At 40.5% G+C, this 27,699-nt stretch overlaps 1 protein-coding gene, 1 long non-coding RNA gene and 1 pseudogene across 3 annotated transcripts; all 3 read right to left on the reverse strand.

Moving 5' to 3' along the window:
- Window positions 1-1,071: 1,071 nt before the first annotated feature.
- On the reverse strand, window positions 1,072-4,409 carry LOC139460969 (uncharacterized). 2 transcript variants are annotated; one of them, XR_011652856.1, is made up of 5 exons: window positions 4,256-4,409; window positions 2,195-2,365; window positions 1,957-2,020; window positions 1,562-1,655; window positions 1,072-1,196 (listed from the first exon to the last, which is right to left on the reverse strand). It is a non-coding gene; the product is annotated as an uncharacterized lncRNA (long non-coding RNA). The 2 variants fall into 2 exon arrangements; XR_011652855.1 differs by lacking the exon at window positions 4,256-4,409 and having other exon boundaries at window positions 2,195-2,851.
- A 638-nt stretch (window positions 4,410-5,047) lies between these two features.
- Window positions 5,048-20,449, reverse strand: LOC139460919 (glycoprotein-N-acetylgalactosamine 3-beta-galactosyltransferase 1-like). The gene is made up of 5 exons (XM_071242399.1): window positions 20,355-20,449; window positions 10,424-10,530; window positions 9,904-10,077; window positions 6,618-7,282; window positions 5,048-5,823 (listed from the first exon to the last, which is right to left on the reverse strand). The coding sequence occupies exons 1-5, from the start codon at window positions 20,447-20,449 to the stop codon at window positions 5,527-5,529; spliced, it is 1,338 nt and encodes a 445-aa protein (XP_071098500.1). The 3' UTR covers window positions 5,048-5,526.
- A 4,000-nt stretch (window positions 20,450-24,449) lies between these two features.
- LOC139461292 (glycoprotein-N-acetylgalactosamine 3-beta-galactosyltransferase 1-like) lies at window positions 24,450-27,470 on the reverse strand (annotated as a pseudogene).
- Between the last annotated feature and the right edge of the window lie 229 nt (window positions 27,471-27,699).

Here is a 27,699-nt window from a genome sequence, read left to right on the forward strand (position 1 = left end):
GGGAAAGCCTTCAATACGCTCGGTGACCAGTGCAATCTAGAGAAATATTTGATCAGCATTCAAAAACGTAACTCAAAATCAATAATTTTAGGTATAAAGTTGCATAAAAGATCCCAGCAGGCATTACAACGTTGAAACAACGTTGAAACAACGTCACTCTTCAACGTTGAAACAACGTTGCAAATTGGTTTCATATGAAAATTGAACTGACGTTGACACTTCAACGTTGTTTCAACGTCAGATGTCAACGTTGTTTCAACGTCAGATGTCAACGTTATTTCAACGTAGCTTCAACGTTGTATCAACGTTGATGTATCAGAGGACCCCTTGTAAACCTGGAAAAAGTTGGTTTTTTTTCAGTACAGCATCAGCTCAAGAAGTGGTGGCCTCCCTGATATTTGAGATCAGTGAAATATTCTAGACGGTCATAATACACACCAAAAAACGAACCATTATGTTTTAGTTAAACAATAAATAAGCTGAGCTATAGCTAGCTTAATTAGGGTGTTAAGCAATTTCACTAACCTCAAAGAAGTGTGGAAAAAAAACTAATACTGTAAATCTGGAAATTAATACGACTGCTGACCCCTAACCAGAAATGCCTCTCAATATCAATGCCAAGGTCACTGATTGGTATGAGATGGCCTCAGCAGTGATAATTCACCAGCTGCCCATTGTGTAATTACCTTCCTTTGAATGGTTTGGGTTTCCAGCTATATGATGGCGGTTTGTAAATAATCAAATCTGGAACAGACAATCCAGTGATTGACAACATAAGCATCGATCCACGCAGTTCGGACCGATGACATGCATCAACTTAGTCAGCGAGCCTGACCACCCCGATCCCGTTAGTCGCCTTTTATGACAAGCATGGGTTGCTGAAGGCCTATTCTACCCCCGATCTTCACGTGCCTATTCTTTGAATGACATTGTTAAATACTTATATCTGATGCTGATGATGAATGAACAACAAAGATACATTGTTTTCAAAAATTGTATTCAAAGATAATTTAAAAAAACAACTTAATTTCAAATACATACAACATAAGCTCTTCTTTTTTCTGGGTGGCAAAGAGGTCCTAGTGCTTAGGCCTTCCATCTCCCCCACGTTCTGCCAGGGGGATATTTAAGAAATCGACTGATCATATCCTGAAGTTCCGTTTCCATTGTCTTTGGAAAGGTCAGGAGGACTGAATCTGAAATAATATTAACATGCAATTTAATACTATTATTAAGTTATTCAAAACTTGTGTGTATAACATTAAAACTAAAACGACAGATATTGTGTTATTATATATAAAAGAATCTTAATTATGAATATCCCCTAAGCTTACTCACTGAATGAAATAGTATCACAGATACATTTCCTTTTAGATTTCATTTCATGTGTACACAGTATCCTCAGATCTATATATATATATATGTGTGTAGTGGTAGCAAACACAAAGATATGATTTTAGTTTGAACAAAAGGTGTTATGTATACAGATCGCTTTATATGAGTGATGGTTTAATTTCTCTCATATCTCTATATAAAAAATATTATTATAATTACTTTGTACCTTTAATCAACACACACAAAGTAGTACATGAAACGCAGTCTTGGTTTTCTTCCCCTTCATGTTCATTTTGGACATGGGCGAGTTTGTCATCATTCTGAAAAATATCCAGTAACATATCTGAGGATGCAAATTCAAAGTATGGATCGATGTTCTTGATGTACATATATAATCATTGACCAACTGATTAATGATTTGTGTGTGGATTAACACCACTTCCTTATTATAAACATTTCACTTATCTTACAATGAGGCAATAAAAGTATATACCTTACCACATTTTCAAAACTCAAAAAACTTTATCCCTACCACTACTTGTACCAGTCTATATGGATCCATGGACCTGAGTTCTACCTACTGAGCTACTGTAACCTTTCACCAATTTCATTCTATTTTACCTTAGCATAGCCTTTTCCACGTGGTCATCGGCATTCGCCCCACCAATCCTCCTTAAGTAATTTTCTGTAAAAAGAACATTTGAACTTTATATGTGGTATGAAAATCATTATATAAGTATATTAATTCAACCAAAACTTATGGCATCTTACTGTTTACTTTTGTTTCCAAGCAATTCATAACAAACAACATTCTAATCTTACAATGTAATAACAGTACCATAACTTCAACTTGACTTACCAAGCTGGCCTGATATTCATCCTCTCTCAGTCTCCCCTCGAGAGTATCCAACTCATCCAGTGTATTGAGTTGCTCAATAGAGCTTACTGATACTGTGTCTGCCACTGAGTTGATTCTGTTTCATTAGGTTCCTAATTTCCGTCAAAAGATAGAGAACCCTTCTCTGGAATCCTGTGAAAAAGAAATAAATACATAACAATAAAAGATAGTTTGTTGTAGACATAGAATGTAACAGGTATAGATTCCTTTAGTGTAACTCAGAAAGTAGCACAATATTTAAAGCAAATTGCAAAGCCATAAATACCCTAATTATGATAAGTTAATCTGAGCGAGTATGTCTGTAGGCGCATGGTTTTAACATCAAAGTTGCCTTGACAACATTTCTGAAAAGGTATAATTAAACAATCAAGCAACTTAATTAAAACAAAAACAAATCACATTTAAGGTGCTAACAGAACAAACTGGAAATGATAATACCTATTGGTAAATTATATCTTTACTTCTGTTGGAATGTAAATAATTTATCTTTTTTGCCAACAAACTGAAACACCATTTACAACAGTCGCTATTTCATGTCTTAAGACCTGCATGCCAATGAAATGAACAGCTGATGGTGGTAGACATGCATCCTAAACGATCTATAATTGACCTTGCAATTAATTGTCCTAAAGTCAACAATGAACATATATATAAATATAAATCTAATAATGCATTAATTTTGGACACTATTGCTAATATTTTAAAATATTCATCGGAATAATAATGTTCAAAACTATCGGAGGATATATCTGTATAATCTAGTAACATTAATTGCAACATAATTTGAATCAAATACCGAATATCAAATAGTTTCCACATTGACAGCCAATCAACCAAATCTGACAACCCACCCAATTTATTAAGACCTAAGTATTGGCACTGTAATAATTCATACTGTCTAATGGAACAGTTTCATAATTTCTTCTTGTAGAGATGGCAAGTTATTAATTTGACGTTACTCGTGCATTACACCCCGGACACCTATCCGCCATGTTTGTTCGATGCTACTAACGAAGCGGCACGTGACAGCATCAATACTTGAAAAAATAGGGCGATAAAGGTCAAAATAAGCAGAAATATTACCCCGCTTGCATTTCTATGGTTTAATATGATTTTACTTTGAAATTGAACATCAAAGCGATTCATGAAGTCGAAATTTGGACATCAACACAGAAAAAGTACCCATAAATAGAAGGTAAATGATGGCGTGCACCGACCTCATTATTGACATCCGTCGGAGTGACATTTCAACAGACACGTTGTATTTTGTATGTACATTGGTAATACTATTTAAACATTTACTTACGAAAGAAGTTAATTCAAGCCGTTGTGTGTTGGGCCCCCTGTTAATTTAGCAAGGCGAAATAAATGTCGTCTAACGAACTTAGAAACCGTCACTGAGGAATGAGCTCGTGCACAAATGGCGCGAAACCCATGTCATTTTAGCGAGGCCACAAAAAATGGCGTCTGAAAAAATTGGAAACCATTAGTAAGGAATGAGCTCGTGCACATACCTTACCGAAAAATGGTAGGAGTCCGGTATATTGTATTCAAAGCAAGGCATTAAACATTGAAAATCTACTTCATGCAACATACTGATTGAAGATTTACACTGAAATATCGTAACACAGAAATTCGATAATGGCGCGCGGCAACCTCGATCAACATGGCTACACCCGCTCCGTGCATCGGGTCCACATTTCAACAACTAGGCCCATGTAGACCTGGTATTTTTCAGTAACATATACGGATATAAAAACAATTAACTACACGTCAGTAAAAGTCAATTCATATATTCGCGCGTGCCGACTGAGCCATGTTGTAGCCCACTTACACAGCCTGCCCAGCCTATCAATGGACCGATTGGATGGGCTATTTATAATCTGTTCGTCAAAGATGTGTGCGAAAATGCAACTTTACGGATCTACGTGTCATAACTAAATGACCATTGAACTACAACTCATTTTCAACAAAAGAATGGAAACAAACATGCAAAGAATGTCAAATGTTACTTGAACTTACCTTCTCGATCGAGTATCCGCCAAGTTTTGAATTTTCTGCGCAGTCGCAAATCCACTTCCTGTCCTCGCTGATGCTAAATATCCAACTATCATCAGCTGCAAGTACCGAGTTCAAGTCCACGCGTCAAGATATTTATTTTTCAGGTTAAACCCTTTTCAACTTTTTTTTTTCAACTTCTCCCTGAAGATAACACTGAAACACGTCGGGGAATCGTCCGTGTTGTGTAATTATTTTGTGAATTTCTTTACATATGTGCACGTATATATATAAAAATACACATATATAATTTAATATACCTGGCTTGTTCAAATTTGAATAGGCAGCCTAACTGATCATGCTTGGGTTTCAGCGCAGTGTTTAAACAGGTGAAACGGAGTGGAAAAGTATGGTGATTTGTCGATTTTCGAATAGGCGTACGTCAAATTGAAATGATGTACGTACGTCTTAAATTCAAGGTTGTTGTGACGTCAGTATCACAACCATGGCTCAACGTTTAAGATTTAACGTTGATACAACGTTGCGTTTTGGTTGATCAACGTCACAACCTAAACGCAACCAATTTTAAACGTTGATCCAACGTTGCGTGCCTGCTGGGATAAAACACTCAGGTGTAGTTATATATGTTGTGTAATTTATTATAATCTACAGATGTTTTTTTTTAATATATGTTTGGAAAAATCGTATGACTGTGACATACTCATAGTGAAATACAGAAAACGAAATTGATTAATGAATAAATGGGTTATACTTGTTTCAAGTAAACACTCCTTTGAGTATGTTTCACTTCTCTCATCTGCTTCTGTAACTCATATGCTTTCTATAACTTGCGTCCATCTAGGATAGACCTAGGTGTTTCTTATCCAGTGTGTCACAATGTTACACATTGATTGATAGAAGACCACTGTCATAAGTTTATTTATATCGCTCCAAAGTCCCATGTAGTATGTATGAACTACAGGCGGGGTGCTTTGAAATTTCCCAGGTGTGTATAATAAAGATTTCCCAGTTCAATAGTATATTCCCCGTATTCTTTCAATGTCTCCTTCCATGTCCCTGTAGGATGTTTCAGTTCCAAAACAATGATCCTCACATAACGAAGTCTGACAGAGGACACAGTGTTTATAAAAAAAATATAAAAAATATTGCAAGCCTGAAATTTAGATTCGGCGGAATATCCTAGTATGGAAAATATCCATGTATTTATTTTTCGAAATGACAAAAAGAAGGATGTTGCTCATGTGAATAGCAAGACACAATTCCTAACTCCAGACTCACGCTCCTGTTCTTTTCTTTGGTTTCGTCTTGTCTTGAATATAGATAGTTGTGTTCTTCAATCTCCATTCTGTAGCATTCTTGTAGTACTCCTCTATTGTCTCCCCTGGGTAAGGGCGCCTCCGACGTTCTTGTGGAATGTGAAATTCCTCTGCTCGGAACAGATTCCAGAGCTCCTTGTATTTCATCGTCCGACCAAACACAGAGATCTGGTAGAGGAACATATCCAGAGTTCTCATCAACTCCGGTTTCACATAGTGGAAGCTTATGGTCAGCTGTGAGCAGCACTCTGGGCCCTGTGCCGAGAACAGAAATTGAAACAACTCAACTACATATTATGTGTATGTTGATTTATGCAGGCGGCACTATTACAGCAGCGAAAGTTGGCCATGGAAGTATGTGATACACGCCCATTGTACGATGCTCCCAATCTGATTAGTCACAGACCTGACCACCTGATCTCCCATTTCAGACTGACACGGAATCCAAACGGGAATATACAGCTTCTAAGTCGCTTTATATAAACAAACTATAAATATATAAACATTGTCTATAGAAGTCTCGCCGTGCTGTCATTATAAAGCACAAGGAAAAACTACACTAGAAAACTAGAAAAATCCAATACTAGAGTTTATACCCAAAATGTGAAATGGTGAGAAAATGATTGTATATATCTATATATATCTATATATGTAAATCTTTAGATATAAGTCACTTGAAACTAACAGACACAGTTATGCTAGTTGATAAAAACTGTCAGCAACTGCAATCAGTACAGGGATTTTTCATGAGGTTCTAATTGATAAATACTGGTTTTCATTTCGTGAATGAACGCTTGACATATGAGACCTAGATACTAAGACAAAGTTAAACAACTCTGTATCAAAGGCACAGATACAGGATACGCTGGAATAATGAAACCTGGCCCATGCTAGTTGGTCTGTCAACACCATATAATGGTATGTGTTTTGTTTTAGCCAGAGGGAATACATCACTTTATGCACATCGTGGCAAAAACTGTAATACTGTTGATATTAGCGTTACACCAAATTATCCATTCACCAAACAGGAACAGGTAAACTCAGCTTACCGAGTGGTATTTGTTGGCAGAAAACCCGGAGATAAAGTTGGCTACACCAACTTGGAATGTGTCAGGATTTGCACCATGAAAGGTCGATCTGTTGTACTTGTCTAACGAAAGATATGTAGACACCGCAACCTTGTACATGCATCGCCCGGTCTCGATGTCTTCACTTCCTCCAGCGTGGCGACATCTACCTGGCACCCTGTAACCCTGCTCCACCAGTCGACGGAGAGCTTCCCTACTGACAGCATACCCCGCACCACCACCCATGTACCCGTTAGGTGAGAATGGTGCGAAGTGGTCGCCAACGTAGACAGGTTTGCTGGCGTTTAGATGCGCGAGAAGAAATTTGAGATTTTCTACAATGACATATGTGTCATCATCAGCCTTGAGGAACCAGTCATACTCGTCTAGTGATGTACTATACATGTGAGTGAAAGCATGGACGATTTTCTCTGTGAGAGTGCGATGGGAGTCAGGAATGGTCACTCCTAATATGTCCGGCCCTGTTTTGTTTGTTGTCATCACATACAGCATCTTGTCACATCTCTTGCCCCACGTCTCATTAACGGCCTTCAATTTGGTCTCCATGTTGACCTCCCTGGTGGTGATGAAACAGGCCAGACGGACCTTCCTGGAAAGAGCTTCAGCCACGGTGCTGTCCACAGCTACTGCAAGAATGGCAACAATGGGATGTTATATGACAGTCATGCATCAATCAGTCAATCACAGAGCTCCCCATAGCTACTGCAGGAGGGGCAACAGCAGAATATTATTGTGCATTTATGCATCAGCCACGAAACTCTCCACAGCTACTGCAGGAGGATCAACAATAGGATTTTATATGACAGTCATACATCAACCACGAACCAGCTCACAGCTATTGCAAGAGGGCCAACAATAGGGTGTTATATGACAGTCATACAACAACCACGAACCCGGATAAGCAACGGTATGTGTAATACACACCTATATTTTACGTGAGGAAGTCGATCTAGGCAATATGAAGGGATGATTACGTCGCCTTAACAATATTCAAGTTAAAGGTTTAGTGGTTCATTGTACATTAGCATCTAACGTGTGGCCCTGGGACACCGATAGAGAGAATATTCCATGTGTCGAGTGACGAGGGGAGGAAATATTTTTACGAGTGGCGTAGACACATGGAATATCCTATTTATACTTTTTGTGAAGTTGTCTACCGGAAAATTAAATTATTGCATTACAAATGTAAAACCTTGAAATTCTCCCGACACAAAGGGACGGTTCACCACCCCTTGGATTTTCGACTTTAAAAAGTAGTTTCATGTTCGCAAATTTAAAAATAAATATAAACAAAAGTATCTAATAATATTTAGGGTCACGAACGTTCTTCATCATACATTTAGATATGAATATATACAAAATCAACATTAACAAAAGATATTCTTGAAAACTAGGAGCCTGCTGTTGGAAGCAAAAGAATACATTCTGGTCAAGTAAAAAAATGGCGCTTTGCGAAAGGAACAGTCTCTATTGACGAGTTACTATGAGCAATTTACAGTTTGTAAATAAATATTTACGAGATAATAATAAAAAACTGGCAAGAAGTGATGTTAACTCCATGAATAACGATCTGTCTTTTGCCTTGTCAATGTAGAATTAAAGAAACATGGACGTCAACAGTTTGTGTTCGGGCATGAAACTTGAGATAATGGAGAGCTAAATCTTGTAGGACAATAGCTCTGTTAAAGTTTGATGTTCACTGCAGTAAAATTACAAATGAAAATATCACTTTTCTTAACATCGGAAAACTCAGTCTTTTACACTGATGTATATCATAAAGAAAGCATTTTTTCAGATATTTCAATTTTTTGTAAATCACATATCTAAAAGACTTGTCTGCATAACTGTCTGATGACAAACCGTTGGCCAGGTGACATGGATAAAAAACAGGCAGATGAAATGAGAAGCTTCACTGTCAAATCCATTATTATAAAGCACAAATATGTTTAGTAAGATTATATTATAAGTTTCTTGCATTTTCAGATAAATTAAATGAACACGTTACTCATGGTATAGTCGATTGTTCTATGTCAATTTCCAAAGTAGATCAGAACAGTCTGAAACTAAAATACCCATCTCATAGAACCAATTATATTATAAATAAACATGGAGGTAATCCAATGTTGTCACGGTACTCTTTCCTATTTGAGAGAGAGTTGAAACTTACAAATATGTGAAATGAAATCACTATTGACATCTTGACGTTTATTTTTTTGGTGGACAACCGAATACATTTAAACATGTTTCGGAAATCATTGAAAAAACGCCTAGAATTTGTTGAGACCTTGAGTTATATGAGAGAACATTTTCAACATTTCAGCTTCATGGGCCGTTAAGAAAAACGGTTTCCTTTATATAGTTTCTAATTCCCAAAGCTGATATTGGTGTCAACGTTTCGTCGATTGAGTACACTTTTATAACCAAAGCCGAAATCCCTAAGTGGTTAACTTTGGCTCTTGCTTTCGCAATCAGTCTCCCAAACTGGGAGCTTGTATTTTTTACAGCATCATTGATGAGGACTTCACAGGCCGGAAACCCTAAGTGGTTAACTTTGGCTCTTGCTTTCTTGATCAGTCTGCCAAACTGGGAGCTTTTATTTTTTACAGCATCATTGATGACGACTTTACAGGGATAAATACCAAACGTCAACCACAGAGAATAACCAGTCTCGATTATCCAGAATAATGGAGGTAACAGTGTATGAATGAGCCACTGAAAATACGTGGTGACACCAGGTTTTCGTGAAAAGGGAAATGTAAGTTTGTTTTGCCCTACCAGTTGCAATGAACACTAACACAATTGGCATACAATAAGTATGCGTTTGTTGCTTTAAACATGTTAACACATTTTAATTATATGTTGGCTTGTCATGACTATCAAACGGTTTCATTGTTCATAGTTCATGGTTTGCTGGTTTTGAGTGAAGCCTGGAGCTATTCCATTTAATATCTCATTGGTCAGAAAGAAAAGACGATCAATTGTGACACGGCAATGTTTTCAAGCAATTGGTGAGTAGACTGTTTACAAACTGACTTCAAATTGATTTGATGTTGCTACAACCCAGGGATCATTGTCTTATGTATGGTCATTGTTTATTCAGCATGCCAAGGAACCTGCTGTGGCTTGAAGCACCAGGCAATGCTCCATTTTTCTGACTAGTCATAATATAACGGATATGATATTCATTTGTGGCGTCAAACCAAATTTGTGATGTGATGTCTACAGGTGACGGAAAGCCTGGACTTACAAGTGAAATCTTCGTTATTCCATTCTCCGTCTTTGACTTCATCCTTGCTTTCTAGAAACAGGTCAAGGCCGCTTTCTGTCAGGCGCATGTCATCTTCATGAGCACCAGTCCCAATAATCGAATCTTGTAGGTGGGTAAAATCACTTGCAAAACGGGCTGGTGAATAGCGACTATCTGCAAAAATAATCCAGGGATAAATAGAAGGACTGGAGAAACTAGACATTGCACATTGTTTTGCACATGATCAAGCACATCTTACATGGCATGGTGCATCGCATGGTACATCACATGGTACATTACATGGTACATCACATGGTACATTACATAGTACATCACATGGTGCATCACATGGTACATAACATGGTACATTACATGGTACATCACATGGTACATCACATGGTACATCACATGGTGCAGCGGATGATACATTGCATGTACAACACAGAATTTGCTGTTCTACTTCTGTACATATCGTTGACAACAATTAGATGCAAGCTGTGCTCATCAATGTCTTACTCACTTGAATGCGTCATCATGAGGAGTAAGATGACGAAGACGGCACCACCGAGGAAGGTGAACAAGACAAAGAACCTCCTTAAACTGTACATACTGGCGTCCTTTAACCACCTGTAACAAAGTATCTCATGACACTGTACATACTGGCGTCCTTTAACCACCTGGAACAAAGTATATCATTACACTGTACATACTGGCGTCCTTTAACCACCTGGAACAAAGTATCTCATTACACTGTACATACTGGCGTCCTTTAACCACCTGGAACAAAGTATATCATTACACTGTACATACTGACGTCCTTTAACCACTAATAAAAAAGGACATCATGTCACTATACATACTGACGTCCTGTAACCACCTGTAACACAGTACCTCTTGACACTGTACATACTTGCGTCCTGTAACAACCTGTTAAAAAGTATTTCATGACACTGTACAAACTAGCGTCCTGTAACCACCTGCTACAAAGTATTTCATGACACTGTAATACTTGCGTCATGCAACCACCTGTAACAAAGTATCTCATGACACTGTACATACTTGCGTCCTATAACCACCCGGAACAAAGTATCTCATGACACTGTACAGATTGGCGTCCAGTAACCACCTGTAACAAAGTACCTCATGACACTGTACAGATTGGCGTCCAGTAACCACCTGTAACAAAGTATCTCATGACACTCTACATACCTGCGTCATGAAATCACCTGTAACAAAGTATCTCATTAAACTGTACATACTTGTATCCTATAACCACCCGTAACAAAGTATCTCATGACACTGTACAGAGATACAGTGTCATGTAACCACCTGTAACAAAGTATCTCATTAAACTGTACATACTGGTGTCCTGTAACCACCTATAACAAAGTACCTCATGACACTGTACAGATTGGCGTCATGTAACCACCTGTTACAAAGTATCCCATGACACTGTACATACTTGCGTCATCTTCTTAGTGTCTAGGCGACCTCGCGCTAATAGGGCCATCATGTACCGCATCGTGCACCTTCTTAGTGTCTATGCGACCACGCGCTAATAGGGTCATCATGTACCGCATCCTGCCCCTTCTTAGTGTCTATGCGACCACGCGCTAATAGGGTCATCATGTACCGCATCGTGCCCCTTCTTAGTGTCTAGGCGACCACGCGCTAATAGGGTCATCATGTACCGCATCCTGCCCCTTCTTAGTGTCTAGGCGACCACGCGCTAATAGGGTCATCATGTACCGCATCCTGCCCCTTCTTAGTGTCTAGGCGACCACACGCTAATAGGGTCATCATGTACCGCATCCTGCCCCTTCTTAGTGTCTAGGCGACCACGCGCTAATAGGGTCATCATGTACCGCATCATGCCCCTTCTTAGTGTCTATGCGACCATGCGCTAATAGGGTCATCATGTACCGCATCCTGCCCCTTCTTAGTGTCTAGGCGACCACGCGTTAATAGGGTCATCATGTACCGCATCGTGCCCCTTCTTAGTGTCTAGGCGACCCCGTGTAACGAGTGGATTAGCGTGGGTTTGTTTGTTTGTGTATGTATATGTAAAAGGTAATATAGTTCGAAAGTAATGTATGTTTGAATCCCGTCACTGCCACATCCCGCATTTCTGAATCACTTCATCACCAACACATGCAAATCCAAAACCGCGCAAGCCCGTTAACACACAGGAACAACCCCCTCCCTTACCCTCAAAAATAATTAAAAAGACGGAACTACGCGAAGACCCATGGAATTCCCACAGAGTAGCAACATATATTAATAAACCACCAAAAAACAGACTAAAATTGTCAAATAAACAAGTTCTGCAAAACAGCATTAAAACAAAAATACCCCCACACCCTAAAAAAAAGACAAACTCCATCTCCTACACACACACACACCACTTATCACCTTCAACCACCACTGCCACATCAGATGCAATACCCTCCTCACCCTAGACTAACCCGTTCCCATCTCCACACATCTCTCGCGACATGATCATAGGCCAGATGACATCGTTACTGTTAGAAACAGTTGACACGGCCAGGTGTAACACGCGGTGATGTACACGTTCGGATATCGCTGGACATGTAGGCAGGTATGACACGGGGTGATGTACAATGTCGGATAGTGTTGGACATGTAGGTAGGTATTACACGCGGTGATGTACAATGTCGGATATCGCTGGACATGTAGGCAGGTGTGACACGCGGTGATGTACACGGTCGGATATCGCTGGACATGTAGGTAGGTGTAACACGCGGTGATGTACACGGTCGGGTATTGCTGGACATGTAGGTAGGTGTAACACGCGGTGATGTACAATGTCGGATATTCCTGGACATGTAGGCAGGTGTGACACACGGTGATGTACAATGTCGGATATCGCTGGACATGTAGGTAGGTGTAACACGCGGTTATGTACACGGTCGGATATCGCTGGACATGTAGGTAGGTGAAACACGCGGTGATGTACAATGTCGGATATCGCTGGACATGTAGGTAGGTGTAACACACGGTGATGTACACGGTCGGATATCGCTGGACATGTAGGTAGGTGAAACACGCGGTGATGTACAATGTCGGATATCGCTGGACATGTAGGTAGGTGTAACACGCGGTGATGTACAATGTCGGATATCGCTGGACATGTAGGTAGGTGTAACACGCGGTGATGTACAATGTCGGATATCGCTGGACATGTAGGTAGGTGTGAAACACGCGGTGATGTACAATGTCGGATATCGCTGGACATGTAGGTAGGTGTGACACGCGGTGATGTACACGGTCGGATATCGCTGGACATGTAGGTAGGTGTGAAACACGCGGTGATGTACAATGTCGGATATCGCTGGACATGTAGGTAGGTGTGACACGCGGTGATGTACACGGTCGGATATCGATGGACATGTAGGTAGGTGTGAAACACGCGGTGATGTACAATGTCGGATATCGCTGGACATGTAGGTAGGTGTGAAACACGCGGTGATGTACACGGTCGGATATCGCTGGACATGTAGGTAGGTGTAACACGCGGCTTGCACCTGTTACGCATGTTACACCTACATGTATATACACCGACAGGTTGCATCATAATGGGATAAAGAAGTTGCCATCAATAAAATACTGTGTCCTTCTGGTATTTAACAACTTCTGAATATGCCAATCAATCAGTTCAGACGCAGTGTCTTGAACACCACCGCGTGTTGCTCCTGTCCAGGTCGAAAATATATAACAGCCTGGTAATGATACTTGATATCAGTCGGATATTGCTGGACATGTAGTTACATAGGTAGGCGTGACACACGGTGATGTACACGGTCGGATATCGCTGGACATGTAGGTAGGTGTAACATGTGGTGATGTACAAGGTCGGATATTGCTGGACATGTAGGTAGGTGTGACACGCGGTGATGTACACGGTCGGATATCGCTGGACATGTAGGTAGGTGTAACATGTGGTGATGTACAAGGTCGGATATTGCTGGACATGTAGGTAGGTGTAACAGGCGGTGATGTACACGGTCTGATATTGCTGGACATGTAGTTACATAGGTAGGCGTGACACACGGTGATGTACACGGTCGGATATCGCTGGACATGTAGGTAGGCGTGACACACGGTGATGTACACGGTCGGATATCGCTGGACATGTAGGTAGGTGTGACACGCGGTGATGTACACGGTCGGATATCGCTGGACATGTAGGTAGGTGTAACATGTGGTGATGTACAAGGTCGGATATCGCTGGACATGTAGGTAGGTGTGACACGCGGTGATGTACACGGTCGGATATCGCTGGACATGTAGGTAGGTGTAACATGTGGTGATGTACAAGGTCGGATATTGCTGGACATGTAGGTAGGTGTAACAAGCGGTGATGTACACGGTCGGATATTGCTGGACATGTAGGTAGGTGTAACACGCGGTGATGTACACGGTCGGATATCGCTGGACATGTAGGTAGGTGTGAACATGGTGATGTTCACGGTCGGATACCGCTGGACATGTAGGTAGGTGTGACACACGGTGATGTACAAGGTTGGATATTGCTGGACATGTAGGTAGGTGTGACACACGGCATGCACCTGTTACGCATGTTACACCTACATGTATATATACCGAAACGTTGCATCATAATGCGATAAAGACGTTGCCATCAATAAAATACTGTGTCTTTCTGTTATTTAACAACTTCTGAATATGCCAATCAATCAGTTCAGACGCAATGTCTTGAACACCACCGCGTGTTGCTCCTGTCCAGGTCGAAAATATATAACAGCCTGGTAATGATACTTGATATCAGTCGGATATTGCTGGACATGTAGTTACATAGGTAGGCGTGACACACGGTGATGTACACGGTCGGATATCGCTGGACATGTAGGTAGGTGTAACATGTGGTGATGTACAAGGTCGGATATTGCTGGACATGTAGGTAGGTGTGACACGCGGTGATGTACACGGTCGGATATCGCTGGACATGTAGGTAGGTGTAACATGTGGTGATGTACAAGGTCGGATATTGCTGGACATGTAGGTAGGTGTAACAGGCGGTGATGTACACGGTCTGATATTGCTGGACATGTAGTTACATAGGTAGGCGTGACACACGGTGATGTACACGGTCGGATATCGCTGGACATGTAGGTAGGTGTGACACGCGGTGATGTACACGGTCGGATATCGCTGGACATGTAGGTAGGTGTAACATGTGGTGATGTACAAGGTCGGATATCGCTGGACATGTAGGTAGGTGTGACACGCGGTGATGTACACGGTCGGATATCGCTGGACATGTAGGTAGGTGTAACATGTGGTGATGTACAAGGTCGGATATTGCTGGACATGTAGGTAGGTGTAACAAGCGGTGATGTACACGGTCGGATATTGCTGGACATGTAGGTAGGTGTAACACGCGGTGATGTACACGGTCGGATATCGCTGGACATGTAGGTAGGTGTGAACATGGTGATGTTCACGGTCGGATACCGCTGGACATGTAGGTAGGTGTGACACACGGTGATGTACAAGGTTGGATATTGCTGGACATGTAGGTAGGTGTGACACACGGCATGCACCTGTTACGCATGTTACACCTACATGTATATATACCGAAACGTTGCATCATAATGCGATAAAGACGTTGCCATCAATAAAATACTGTGTCTTTCTGTTATTTAACAACTTCTGAATATGCCAATCAATCAGTTCAGACGCAATGTCTTGAACACCACCGCGTGTTGCACCTGTCCAGGTCGAAAAAATATAACAGCCTGGTAATGATACTTGAAGATGAACGGCAAGGATACCAGTCGTTCTATAGACTGTATAACACACCTGCGTTATCTGGCTCCTCGTTACACACCTAGCACTGTGAAAACAACAGGTGGAATAATACGCTGGGTACTTGCTCGTGGGTGTAATTTAGACCGGGAACCAAGACGGACACGAATGAATTAGCTTAGCCTTTCTGAAGGGTGACGTGACGTCTTTCAACTTTCCACAGCTGCATAGATCATTGAATGTATTGAAGTGTCATCCCCCAGAGGTGACACTGCTTGGGAGTGAGTGAGTGAGTATGGTTTTACACCGCTTTTAGCAATATTCCAGCAATATCACGGCGGGGGACACCAGAAATTGGCTTCACACATTGTACCCATGTCGGGAAGGAAACCCGGGTCTTTGGTGTGACGAGCGAACGCTTTAACCACTAGGCTACCCGACCGCACCTGACACTGTTTGGGGAAAAGGAATATTTTTTTAACGATGACAAAACACCAGTACAGGAGACAGATGTTCCGATTTGCAATATGTATACTTCATTTCAAAAATTCCCCCCTGTATCGCAAATTAATTTCGCGATACGTTCAGTGCGACTGTCGCATTCTGTCTAAATTAATAGAAAAATGAAATTTGAAGAAACAGCCATCCGTAGATATTACTTTCCGTTTCGTGTTCAAATATAACCAAGAAATACGTTAACAAAGATCTGTAAACAGCAACGGAATAACTTACTGGCTGTCACAACTTAGCTTTGTAGGTGGGGACCGTTTGGCATATGTCGCCAGAGACAATATAATTATAATTCCCCTCCTCCCCCCTTCCCTCCCTCTCTCTCCCTCTCTCCCTCTGTCTCTCTCTCTCTGACTCTCTCTCTCTCTATATATATATCTCTCTCTATCTCTCTCTCTCTATCTCTCTCTATCTCTATCTCTATCTGACTCTCTCTCTCTCTCACTTTCTCTCTATCTCTCTCTCTCACTCTCTCTCTCACTCTCTCTCTCTCTCTCTCTCTCTCTCTCTCTCGGTAATATACTATATGCGGTGTCACATCCCTCATTTCACGTTATCGAAAAAAAAATGTCCCCGAAAGTTCTTGAAATTAATTAATTATGCTTCAGACTTTTGACAAACATGTATTGCCAGGCACAATGACATAGTCGCAATGTGTTTTCCTTAAAAGGAATTCAGGCTCATTGTAATGAATAAAAAATCGTGATACAAAATCCCAACCACCAGTGTCAGTGAGTAAGGAGTTTGTGAATTCCAAAAGTAGCATAGGTATTCATGTTGACAAGCGACATGAGATGAGTCACGCATCAATACACAGAGCTTGCTGTTTTACCATACCTGTCATTCGGTATCGCCTGTGGCAGGAGTGTGCGACTCTTGATATTTGGTGATAACAGTGCACGCATGGCTGCTCATACTTGCCTTCAAGATTCTACTCCAGTAAGATAGTGAAAAGACAAACCTAGAACATTTAATCTCACGCGTTTTTATTCTATGACCTTGCCCTAACAGTTCTATATGAGTACAGGCGCAAATACATCAAGTCAAAACGCGCTCATCCACACAACATCTTCGTGTGATACATGTTATCAAGTAGACAGTTATAGCACAACATACTCGTATTGTATGCTTGATACGTGTTATCAAGTAGACAGTTATAGCACAATATACTCGTATTATATGTGTGATACATGTTATCAAGTAGACAGTTATAGCACAGCATCCTCGTATTGTATGTGTGATACATGTTATCAAGTAGACAGTTATAGCACAGCATCCTCGTATTGTATGTGTGATACATGTTATCAAGTAGAGAGTTATAGCACACCATCCTCGTATTGTATGTGTGATACATGTTATCAAGTAGACAGTTATAGCACACCATCCTCGTATTATATGAGTGATACATGTTATGAAGTAGACAGTTATAGCACAGCATTCTCGTATTGTATGTGTGATACATGTTATCAAGTAGATAGTTATAGCACACCATCCTCGTACTGTATGTGTGATACATGTTATGAAGTAGACAGTTATAGCACACCATCCTCGTATTGTATGTGTGATACATGTTATGAAGTAGACAGTTATAGCACAGCATCCTCGTATTGTATGTGTGATACATGTTATCAAGTAGACAGTTATAGCACACCATCCTCGTATTGTATGTGTGATACATGTTATGAAGTAGACAGTTATAGCACAGCATCCTCGTATTGGATGTGTGATACATGTTATCAAGTAGACAGTTATAGCACAGCATCCTCGTATTGTATGTGTGATACATGTTATGAAGTAGACAGTTATAGCACACCATCCTCGTATTATATGTGTGATACATGTTATCAAGTAGACAGTTATAGAACAACAAACTCGTATTGGATGTGTTATACATGTTATGAAGTAGACAGTTATAGCACAGCATCCTCGCATTGTATGTGTGATACATGTTATCAAGTAGACATTTTTAGCACAATATCCTCGTATTATATGTGTTATACATGTTATGAAGTAGACAGTTATAGCACAGCATCCTCGTATTGTATGTGTGATACATGTTATGAAGTAGACAGTTATAGCACAGCATCCTCGTATTGTATGTGTGATACATGTTATCAAGTAGGCAGTTATAGCACACCATCCTCGTATTGTATGTGTTATACTTGTTATCAAGTAGACAGTTATAGCACACCATCCTCGTATTGTATGTGTGATACATGTTATCAGGTAGACAGTTATAGCACACCATCCTCGTATTATATGTGTGATACATGTTATCAAGTAGACAGTTATAGCACACCATCCTCGTATTGTATGTGTGATACATGTTATGAAGTAGACAGTTATAGCACAGCATCCTCGTATTGTATGTGTGATACATGTTATGAAGTAGACAGTTATAGCACAGCATCCTCGTATTGTATGTGTGATACATGTTATCAAGTAGACAGATATAGCACAACATCCCCGTATTGTATGTGTGATACATGTTATCAAGTAGACAGTTATAGCACACCATCCTCGTATTGTATGTGTGATACATGTTATCAAGTAGACAGTTATAGAACAACAAACTCGTATTGGATGTGTGATACATGTTATGAAGTAGACAGTTATAGCACACCATCCTCGTATCGTATGTGTGATACATGTTATGAAGTAGACAGTTATAGCACAGCATCCTCGTATTGTATGTGTGATACATGTTATGAAGTAGACAGTTATAGCACAGCATCCTCGTATTGTATGTGTGATACATGTTATCAAGTAGACAGTTATAGCACACCATCCTCGTATTATATGTGTGATACATGTTATCAAGTAGACAGTTATAGAACAACAAACTCGTATTGTATGTGTTATACATGTTATCAAGTAGACAGTTATAGCACAGCATCCTCGTATTGTATGTGTCATACATGTTATCAAGTAGACATTTTTAGCACAATATCCTCGTATTATATGCGTTATACATGTTATCAAGTAGACAGTTATAGCACACCATCCTCGTATTGTATGTGTGATACATGTTATCAAGTAGACAGTTATAGCACAGCATCCTCGTATTGTATGTGTGATACATGTTATCAAGTAGACAGTTATAGCACACCATCCTCGTATTATATGTGTGATACATGTTATCAAGTAGACAGTTATAGAACAACAAACTCGTACTGGATGTGTTATACATGTTATCAAGTAGACAGTTATAGCACATCAAACTCGTATTGAATGTGTTATACATGTTATCAAGTAGACAGTTATAGCACAACATCCTCGTATTATATGTGTGATACATGTTATCAAGTAGACAGTTATAGCACAACATCCTCGTATTATATGTGTGATAAGTGTTATCAAGTAGACAGTTATAGCACACCATCCTCGTATTATATGTGTGATACATGTTATCAAGTAGACAGTTATAGCACAACATCCTCGTATTGGATGTGTGATACATGTTATCAAGTAGACAGTTATAGCACAACAAACTCGTACTGGACGTGTGATAAGTGTTATCAAGTAGACAGTTATAGCACAACATCCTCGTATTGCATGTGTGATACATGTTATCAAGTAGACAGTTATAGCACAACATCCTCGTATTATATGTGTGATACATGTTATCAAGTAGACAGTTATAGCACAACCTCCTCGTATTGCATGTGTGATACGAGTTATGACAGTGGTGTACTACTTATCGCAAAATCAACTATTGCAAACGAACACAATGCTGTACTTTTTGTCGCAAACCTCATTTTTTTATCAGACAAATACAACAGACACAATGGTGAACACTTTTGTCGCAATATTGAAATATGTTGTATTAGGCAAATACAGCGGATACAAAGGTGTACTGTTTCTCGCAATATACAACTATGCGGTTGATGTTTCCATGAAGGATTGCACCACCCCAGGACCCTCGACAGGCCGCATCCCCCACAGTGTCTGCTGTCTACCCCACTGTGCTGAACAGGGTTCTAGACACTTAACTTTAACACAATTATACCCCTAACAGTTAAGATGAAAAAGGTTTGGAAGAAAGTGAAGACTTTCATATTCAACTGTTTTCATTCCATGTAATATGTGTTGTTTAAAACGTGGCTTTTATATAAAAAAACAACGTACATGTATATCGACAATAGCAAACTTACCTATCTCTAATGGATGCCACAGCAATGTATAGGTCTCGTTTTAGAGCGGCGTTGAAACTTGCCGTCAGCAGACTTGTATTCCGAGATAAAATCATCGATTTTTTTCGTATGTTTATTTCTCGCTCGGAGCAAGCTATACGTCACAAGAAGAATCTATCCATCTTGGGGAAATATTGAATATTGTCCCACAGTGAGACTTACATGAACGGCTTAAAGATGTACTCTAATTGGTTGACATTCTGGATCAATGGTGTACAAGTACAGCTGACTCGGATGTTTTATTTAACAATATTGACTTCACTATTGTTTTCTGATGATTGATGAATATTTATAGTAGGACGCAAAGTGTGCATATCACTGTTTACGTTTATACCTGTATAAACTCATGGATCAATATCATGTTGAAATAGGTTCGTATTAAAATCAAGTCACAGTAAAAACCTCACAGACTATTTATCTATTTGTGAAGGCACAAAAATTCCGGAGACAACAATAGTGACGTCTTTCGGAGCAGCAATGCAACCCAAACCCAGCCCACTATATCATCAGCCAATCAGGAAACCGTATACGTAGTCTGCAGACAGACAGGCAGGCAGACCCACAGACAGACAGACACACAGACAGGCAGGCAGGCAGGCAGGCAGACAGGCAGGCAGACAGACAGACAGACACACACACACAACACACACACAAACACGCAGACCGACAGGCAGACAGAGAGAAACACAATGCTTAGTTAGACCATGGGGTCGCTTCACACGCATTTACTTGATAAACAACTTGGATATTAATGTAACGTGTTTGAGATTCGTTTTACAAGAGACTTTTTGTGTGATTATATACTTTCCATATTTTATATTCCTTGCGTTGTCTGTAGATTTTACGAACTAATGTGTGAAGGTCGAAATACGAATAATAAAAATAAAAGTAAAAGGCAGCAACATAAAAGGTGCTAACGTAGCATGGTCTATACAATGTGACATACACATAAAACACCTGTTGCTTTGAGTGTGTCTGTGAGGGCAAAGTACATCATGACACATATTGGTCGAATTTGGATGTTATTGCTAAAAAATAAATTCGTGGACTTACCGAACTGCAGTGTGCAATGTTTCATGTTTCTCTTAGCTAAAATAAGTCAAACAATAGTGGTTCCGTCAATTTACATAAATAGGGAGGTAACTGAATTCCCAGTGTGCCAACAGGAATTTCTGTAAGGAAATTGGGATGTGGAAACAATGGGATGTAAGCACACTGGGAGTAAACATATGCACTATGTAAACCATAGTTATCCAAAGCTACCTGACATATCTATTTTAGCAGGAATCGACTTCTGAAGCATTGGCGTGTTTACAATCACAACACGCTTTATTTTCAATATCCATCGACCTCTTCAACCCTCTGTTTACAATCACAGCTTACGCTCTAAATCCCTGTGTTTACAATCACTGCAGGTGTTATATTCAACATTCATCGACCTCTACAACCCTCTGTTTACAATCACAGCTTACGCTCTATATCCCTGTGTTTACAATCACTGCACGTGTTATATTCAACATTCATCGACCTCTACAACCCTCTGTTTACAATCACGGCTTACGCTCTATATCCCTGTGTTTACAATCACTGCACGCGTTATTTTCAACATTTATCTACCTCGATATCCTTTTGTTTACCATCACAGCACTGTTACAACCCTTAATGTAAAATTACTCTTAATATAAACATTTTTACATTAGAATACTGATAGAATATCCCTGGTAAGATATGTTATTGATGTTCGATACAGAGAACATGTTATTACTATTCTGTTGGATAAAAGGATGTTTGGTTTCAGTAGAGCTACATTATGTATGTTTTCATATATCCAGCCGGAGAGATCGATTTGGTATGATAACAAAGATAGACAAAAGGGGTAGATATATATTATTGAGTACGCATGAAGAGTACCCAGCTGTTTCTATCATTGTACTTGTATTTGTTTGTTTGTTTGTATGTTTGTTGTTTAACGTTGCACTCAGCAATATTCCAGCTATATGACGGCGGTCTGTAAATAATCCAACCTGGACCAGACTATTCAGTGGTCGACATCATGAGCATCGATCCACGCATTTGGGATATGATGACATGCATCAACCAAGTCAGCGAATCTGTCCACCCGATCCCGTTAGTTGCCTCTTACGACAAGCATTTTCGCCTTTTATGGCAAGAATGGGTTGCTGAATACCTATTCAACCCCGGATCTTCACGAGTCCATTGTACATGAACAGTAGAATCGGTGTGACGGGGACTATATGAACTATGTTATTCACCATGTTGAAAGTTATAATTACTTAGTGAATTTTTATTACGCAATTTGAGATTGAAAGATATTCATGTGATAAATTACTTAATAACTTTGGAAAAAAACTCTTTTGGAAATATGTTCAATTCTAAACATACACAATGTGAATGGAAGATTTGAAACTGACTATCAAATCGGTGACTATACATTTATTGGGGATTTATTGAGTGAGTGAGTGAGTGAGTGAGTGAGTGAGTGAGTGAGTGAATTCTGAACCAATGGGTATTCAGGATAATCTTGGTGAGGTGGAGGACATAGCGACATGTCGAGGTTATGTGCAAGAACTTAACAATTGACATATAACTTTGGAAAAAAACTCTTTTGGAAATATGTTCAATTCTAAACATACACAATGTGAATAGAAGATTTGAAACTGACTATCAAATCGTTGACTATACATTTATTGGGGATTTTGTGAGTGAGTGAGTGAGTGAGTGAGTGAGTGAGTGAGTGAGTGAGTGAATTCTGAACCAATGGGTATTCAGGATAATCTTGGTGAGGTGGAGGACATAGCGACATGTCAAGGTTATGTGCAAGAACTTAACAATTGACATATAAGAATACCCAATCATCGGATCCGAACTTTTTGAAAGCATCAGTGCCAAGAAACATAATATATTAGATGACCGCGACGCCATCTATGGAAGCCATTGTACAATGGTGGTAATAAAACCGCACTTTTAAATATGTGACGTCAGCGGTTCAAACTGTTTTTCAGGTTTGGCATTGTGATCTATGCAAAAGCCCCCAAACGCCTTATTATGCACAGTTTAAAACACCCATTTCATGTGAGAACTATTTAAGTTATGGACAGACACACACACACACACACACAAACACACATCTTAGAGGACATGACTGTTATAGACAACTCACATCTTGGAGGACATGACTGTTATGGACATCCACACATATCTTATGTGTCCTCTAAGGAGTGAGTGTGTCCATAACAGTCATGTCCTCTAAGGTGTGTGTGTCTATAACAGTCATGTCCTCTAAGGTGTGTGTGTGTGTGTGTGTGTGTGTTTGTGTGTGTGTCTATAACAGTCATGTCCTCTAAGGGGTGTGTGTGTATGTGTGTCTATAACAGTCATGTCCTCTAAGGTGTGAGTGTGTCCATAACAGTCATGTCCTCCAAGGTGTGAGTGTGTCCATAACAGTCATGTCCTCTAAGATGTGTGTGTGTGTCCATAACATTCATGTCCTCTAAGGTGTGAGTGTGTCCATAACAGTCATGTCCTCTAAGGTGTGCGTGTGTCTATAACAGTCATGTCCTCTAACATATATGTGTGTGTGTGTTCATTACAGGCATGTCCTCTAAGGTGTGATTGTGTCTAGAGTAGTCATGTCCTCTAAGATGTGTGTGTGTGTCCATAACAGTCATGTCCTCTAAGATGTGTGTGTCCATAACAGTCATGTCCAGCGGACACAATGGTCCTCACTTTTGTCGCAATATTCAAATATGTTGTATCAGGCAAATACAGCGGATACAATGGTGTACTGTTTCTCCCAATGTACAACTATGCGGTTGATGTTTCCATGAAGGCTTGCGCCACCCCAGGACTCTCGACAGGCTGCATCCCCCACAGTGTCTGCTGTCTACCCCACTGTGCTGAACAGGGTTCTAGACACTTAACTTTAACACAATTATACTCCTAACAGTTTAGATGAAAAAGGTTTGGAAGAAAGTGAAGAATCTATATTCAACTGTCTACATACCATGTAATATGTGTCGTTTAAAACGTGGCTTTTATAAAAAAAGAAATACAATTTCATTACGTCCCTCCATTCGTGCTCGTGATATGTGAACCGCCTCTGCTGGGAACAGATTCCAGAGCTCCTTGTATTTCACCGTCCGTACACAGTGATCTGGTAGAGGAACATATCCAGAGTTCTCATCAGCTCCGGTTTCACATAGTGGAAGCTTATGGTCAGCTGTGAGCAGCATTCGAAGCACTGTACCGAGAACAGAAAAAAAATATAATGTCTGGTGTTTTTCATTTGTACAATTCATAACTTGACAATATTCCACAATGGCATACACGTAAGAAGGGAGTCTCACGGGAAGATTTATTAATAGGATGATTGTGTTCCTATTCTATGCGTACGTTTATTACTTAATCTTAAATTAATCCCGGGAACCTAATACTGTCACTCTACATACAGATTGTTTACTACTGACACGTTACTGTCCCTGTAATATACTGAAAACACAAAAACTAGATTTGCTGCAAGGAAAAGGATGACATACAGCCCACTCAGCCACAGACCTGAACACCCGATCCCCTATTCTAGTCTGATCTACTTACTTGATTAAAATTAACTCAACTGCAATTTAGGTGACAACAAATAGGACCTTGTGTATTCTCAACGCCACCCGCTATCTTAACAAAGTCAGTGAGTGAGGTTTTACGCTGCATTTAGCAATATCGCAGCAATATCACGGCAGAGGACACCAGAAATGGGCTTCACACATTGTACATGTGGTGAATCGAACCTTGGTCTTCGGCAAGATGAGCGAATGCTTTAACCACTAGGCTACCCCACCGCCCCCTTAATAAAGCAGTCATGAATAGGCATATATACGCTAGACTTGTGATACGAACAGAACAATAAACAGAACGCCATTCGATCACAATGGTAATACTTATCAGATAATACGGAATTTGTAGAGAATAGGTAAAAGTTCTATTGGCTGAATACATTTTATTTCTGATCTCAGCCTTAAACCTGTAATGTATTTTTGTGTGTTCATGTTCTATATATTCAGGCAAATATTGTTCATATCACTTAGATATAACACATTGCATTCTATCATAAATTTCAAATATACTCGATTCTGAGTAAATTTTGTTGAACAGAGATTTCAAACCAAAGTGACCATTTGTGATTGAAAAAAGGTGATTTGAAGGCCGCTTCACAAAATGCCAAGGGGTCATGTTCAAAGTAACCGAGATAACACCAGTTTAATGAATAGTACCGGTATTTCCTAAATTTAACCCACTCAAAACAACGGACTCGCCACAAAAGATGTTGAGAATATAAAGTCGCATTAATTGTTGAGAATATAAATGTTCACGGACCGCTCACCTTACGATTTCTATTATGTGCAGTGATTGTGGACGGAACTTTGCGCTTGCCAACTTGGAATGACACGGGCGCTGCAGCATCGAAGGACGATCTGTTATGCATGTCTAAAGATAGATATGTTGGCATTGCCAGTTTATACAAACACGTTGCTGTCTGAATGTCTTCATTGGAACCTGAAAGACGACATCGTCCTGGTACTCGACGGAGGGCCTCTCTGCTGAGTACATATCCTGCTCCACCAGTCGACGGAGGGCTTCTCTGCTGAGTACATATCCTGCTCCACCAGTCGACGGAGGGCTTCTCTGCTGAGTACATATCCTGCACCACCAGTCGACCGAGGGCTTCTCTGCTGAGTACATATCCTGCACCACCAGTCGACCGAGGGCTTCTCTGCTGAGTACATATCCTGCACCACCAGTCGACCGAGGGCTTCTCTGCTGAGTACATATCCTGCACCACCAGTCGACCGAGGGCTTCTCTGCTGAGTACATATCCTGCACCACCAGTCGACCGAGGGCTTCTCTGCTGAGTACATATCCTGCACCACCAGTCGACCGAGGGCTTCTCTGCTGAGTACATATCCTGCACCACCAGTCGACCGAGGGCTTCTCTGCTGAGTACATATCCTGCACCACCAGTCGACCGAGGGCTTCTCTGCTGAGTACATATCCTGCACCGCCGTTCATGCATCCATTTGGTGTTGTGGTAACGATGTGCTCACCAACGTAGACAGTTTTGTTGGAGTTTAAATGGGAAAGGACGAATTTGAGGTTATCTGCTTTAACATACGTGACATCATCAGCCTTTAGATACCAGTCGTACTTGTCGAGTTATGTGGTGTACATGGGTGTGACAGCATGCACAACCTTCTCGGTTAAAGTAGCACGAGAATCAGAGATTGTCACTCCTATTATGTCCGGCCCTGTTTTGTTGGTTGTCATCAAAAACAGCATCTTGTCACATCTCCTGCCCCACGTCTCATTGACAGCCTTAAGTTTCGTCTCCGTGTGGACATCCCTGGTGGTGATGAAACAGGCCAGCCGGACCTTCCTGGACAGAGCTGCAGCCACGGTGCTGTCCACAGCTACTGAAAGAGGGGCAACAATTGGATGTTATATAATAGCCTTACATCAATCATGGTGCTCCCCAAATCTACTCCAAGAGAAGCAACAATCGCCCCAATTATGTGTCTAGGTTTGTCAGCGCCATGCCCGTGCTCGTGGGTTTCACCGAAGTGGTAAACGTCTGAGACCTGCATCACTCCGGGCTTTCCTCCCACATTAAGCTGACACGCCATGATATAACTGGTATAATGTTAAAAGCGGTGTTTAACCCAACTCACTCACTCACTCAATCAGTCGAGGTTTGTTGACAGGGAACGTTTATGGCATGTCGTATTAGAATTTCATACAGGTGATAGCGCCTTCGACCAACACAGAATGAAGATTGGTAGACATCCAAGCATCAGTGAACGTATAGTTCCGTCTGTCCCCTGATTTGTCATACATACTTTCCTTATGGATGGTTGGGTGTTGGTGAAGCTTTTTCCAGCGATTTGCATAATGCTTGGTGGACGATTGACCTGAATGTGTTATTGTGATGATAGAGGCCACCCACAGCCACCCACAGCCACACACAGCCAGCACCGCGTACAGCACATAGTACTTCTCTGAGGTCTTCATGTCTGGGCCATAAATTCACAATCACGTGTAACACAATGTCCCTCTTTATAGTGTTTATTTTGACGTCCATGTAAAGAATAATAGTTCGTTTAATGTCGTAAAAATACGGTATGCACACTTTGTGTGGCAGTTTAGCCCGGCTTGAACGTTTGTAGGTCCATACTTTCCTTGTTCTTACAGGTACATATATATAGAGTAAGTATATACTCCGAAACGTTATGTTCCTCAT

The sequence above is a fragment of the Haliotis cracherodii genome, unplaced genomic scaffold (assembly GCF_022045235.1).
Source record: "Haliotis cracherodii isolate W230 unplaced genomic scaffold, xgHalCrac1.p SCAF_14, whole genome shotgun sequence".
NCBI classification, from domain to species: Eukaryota; Metazoa; Mollusca; class Gastropoda; order Lepetellida; family Haliotidae; genus Haliotis; species Haliotis cracherodii.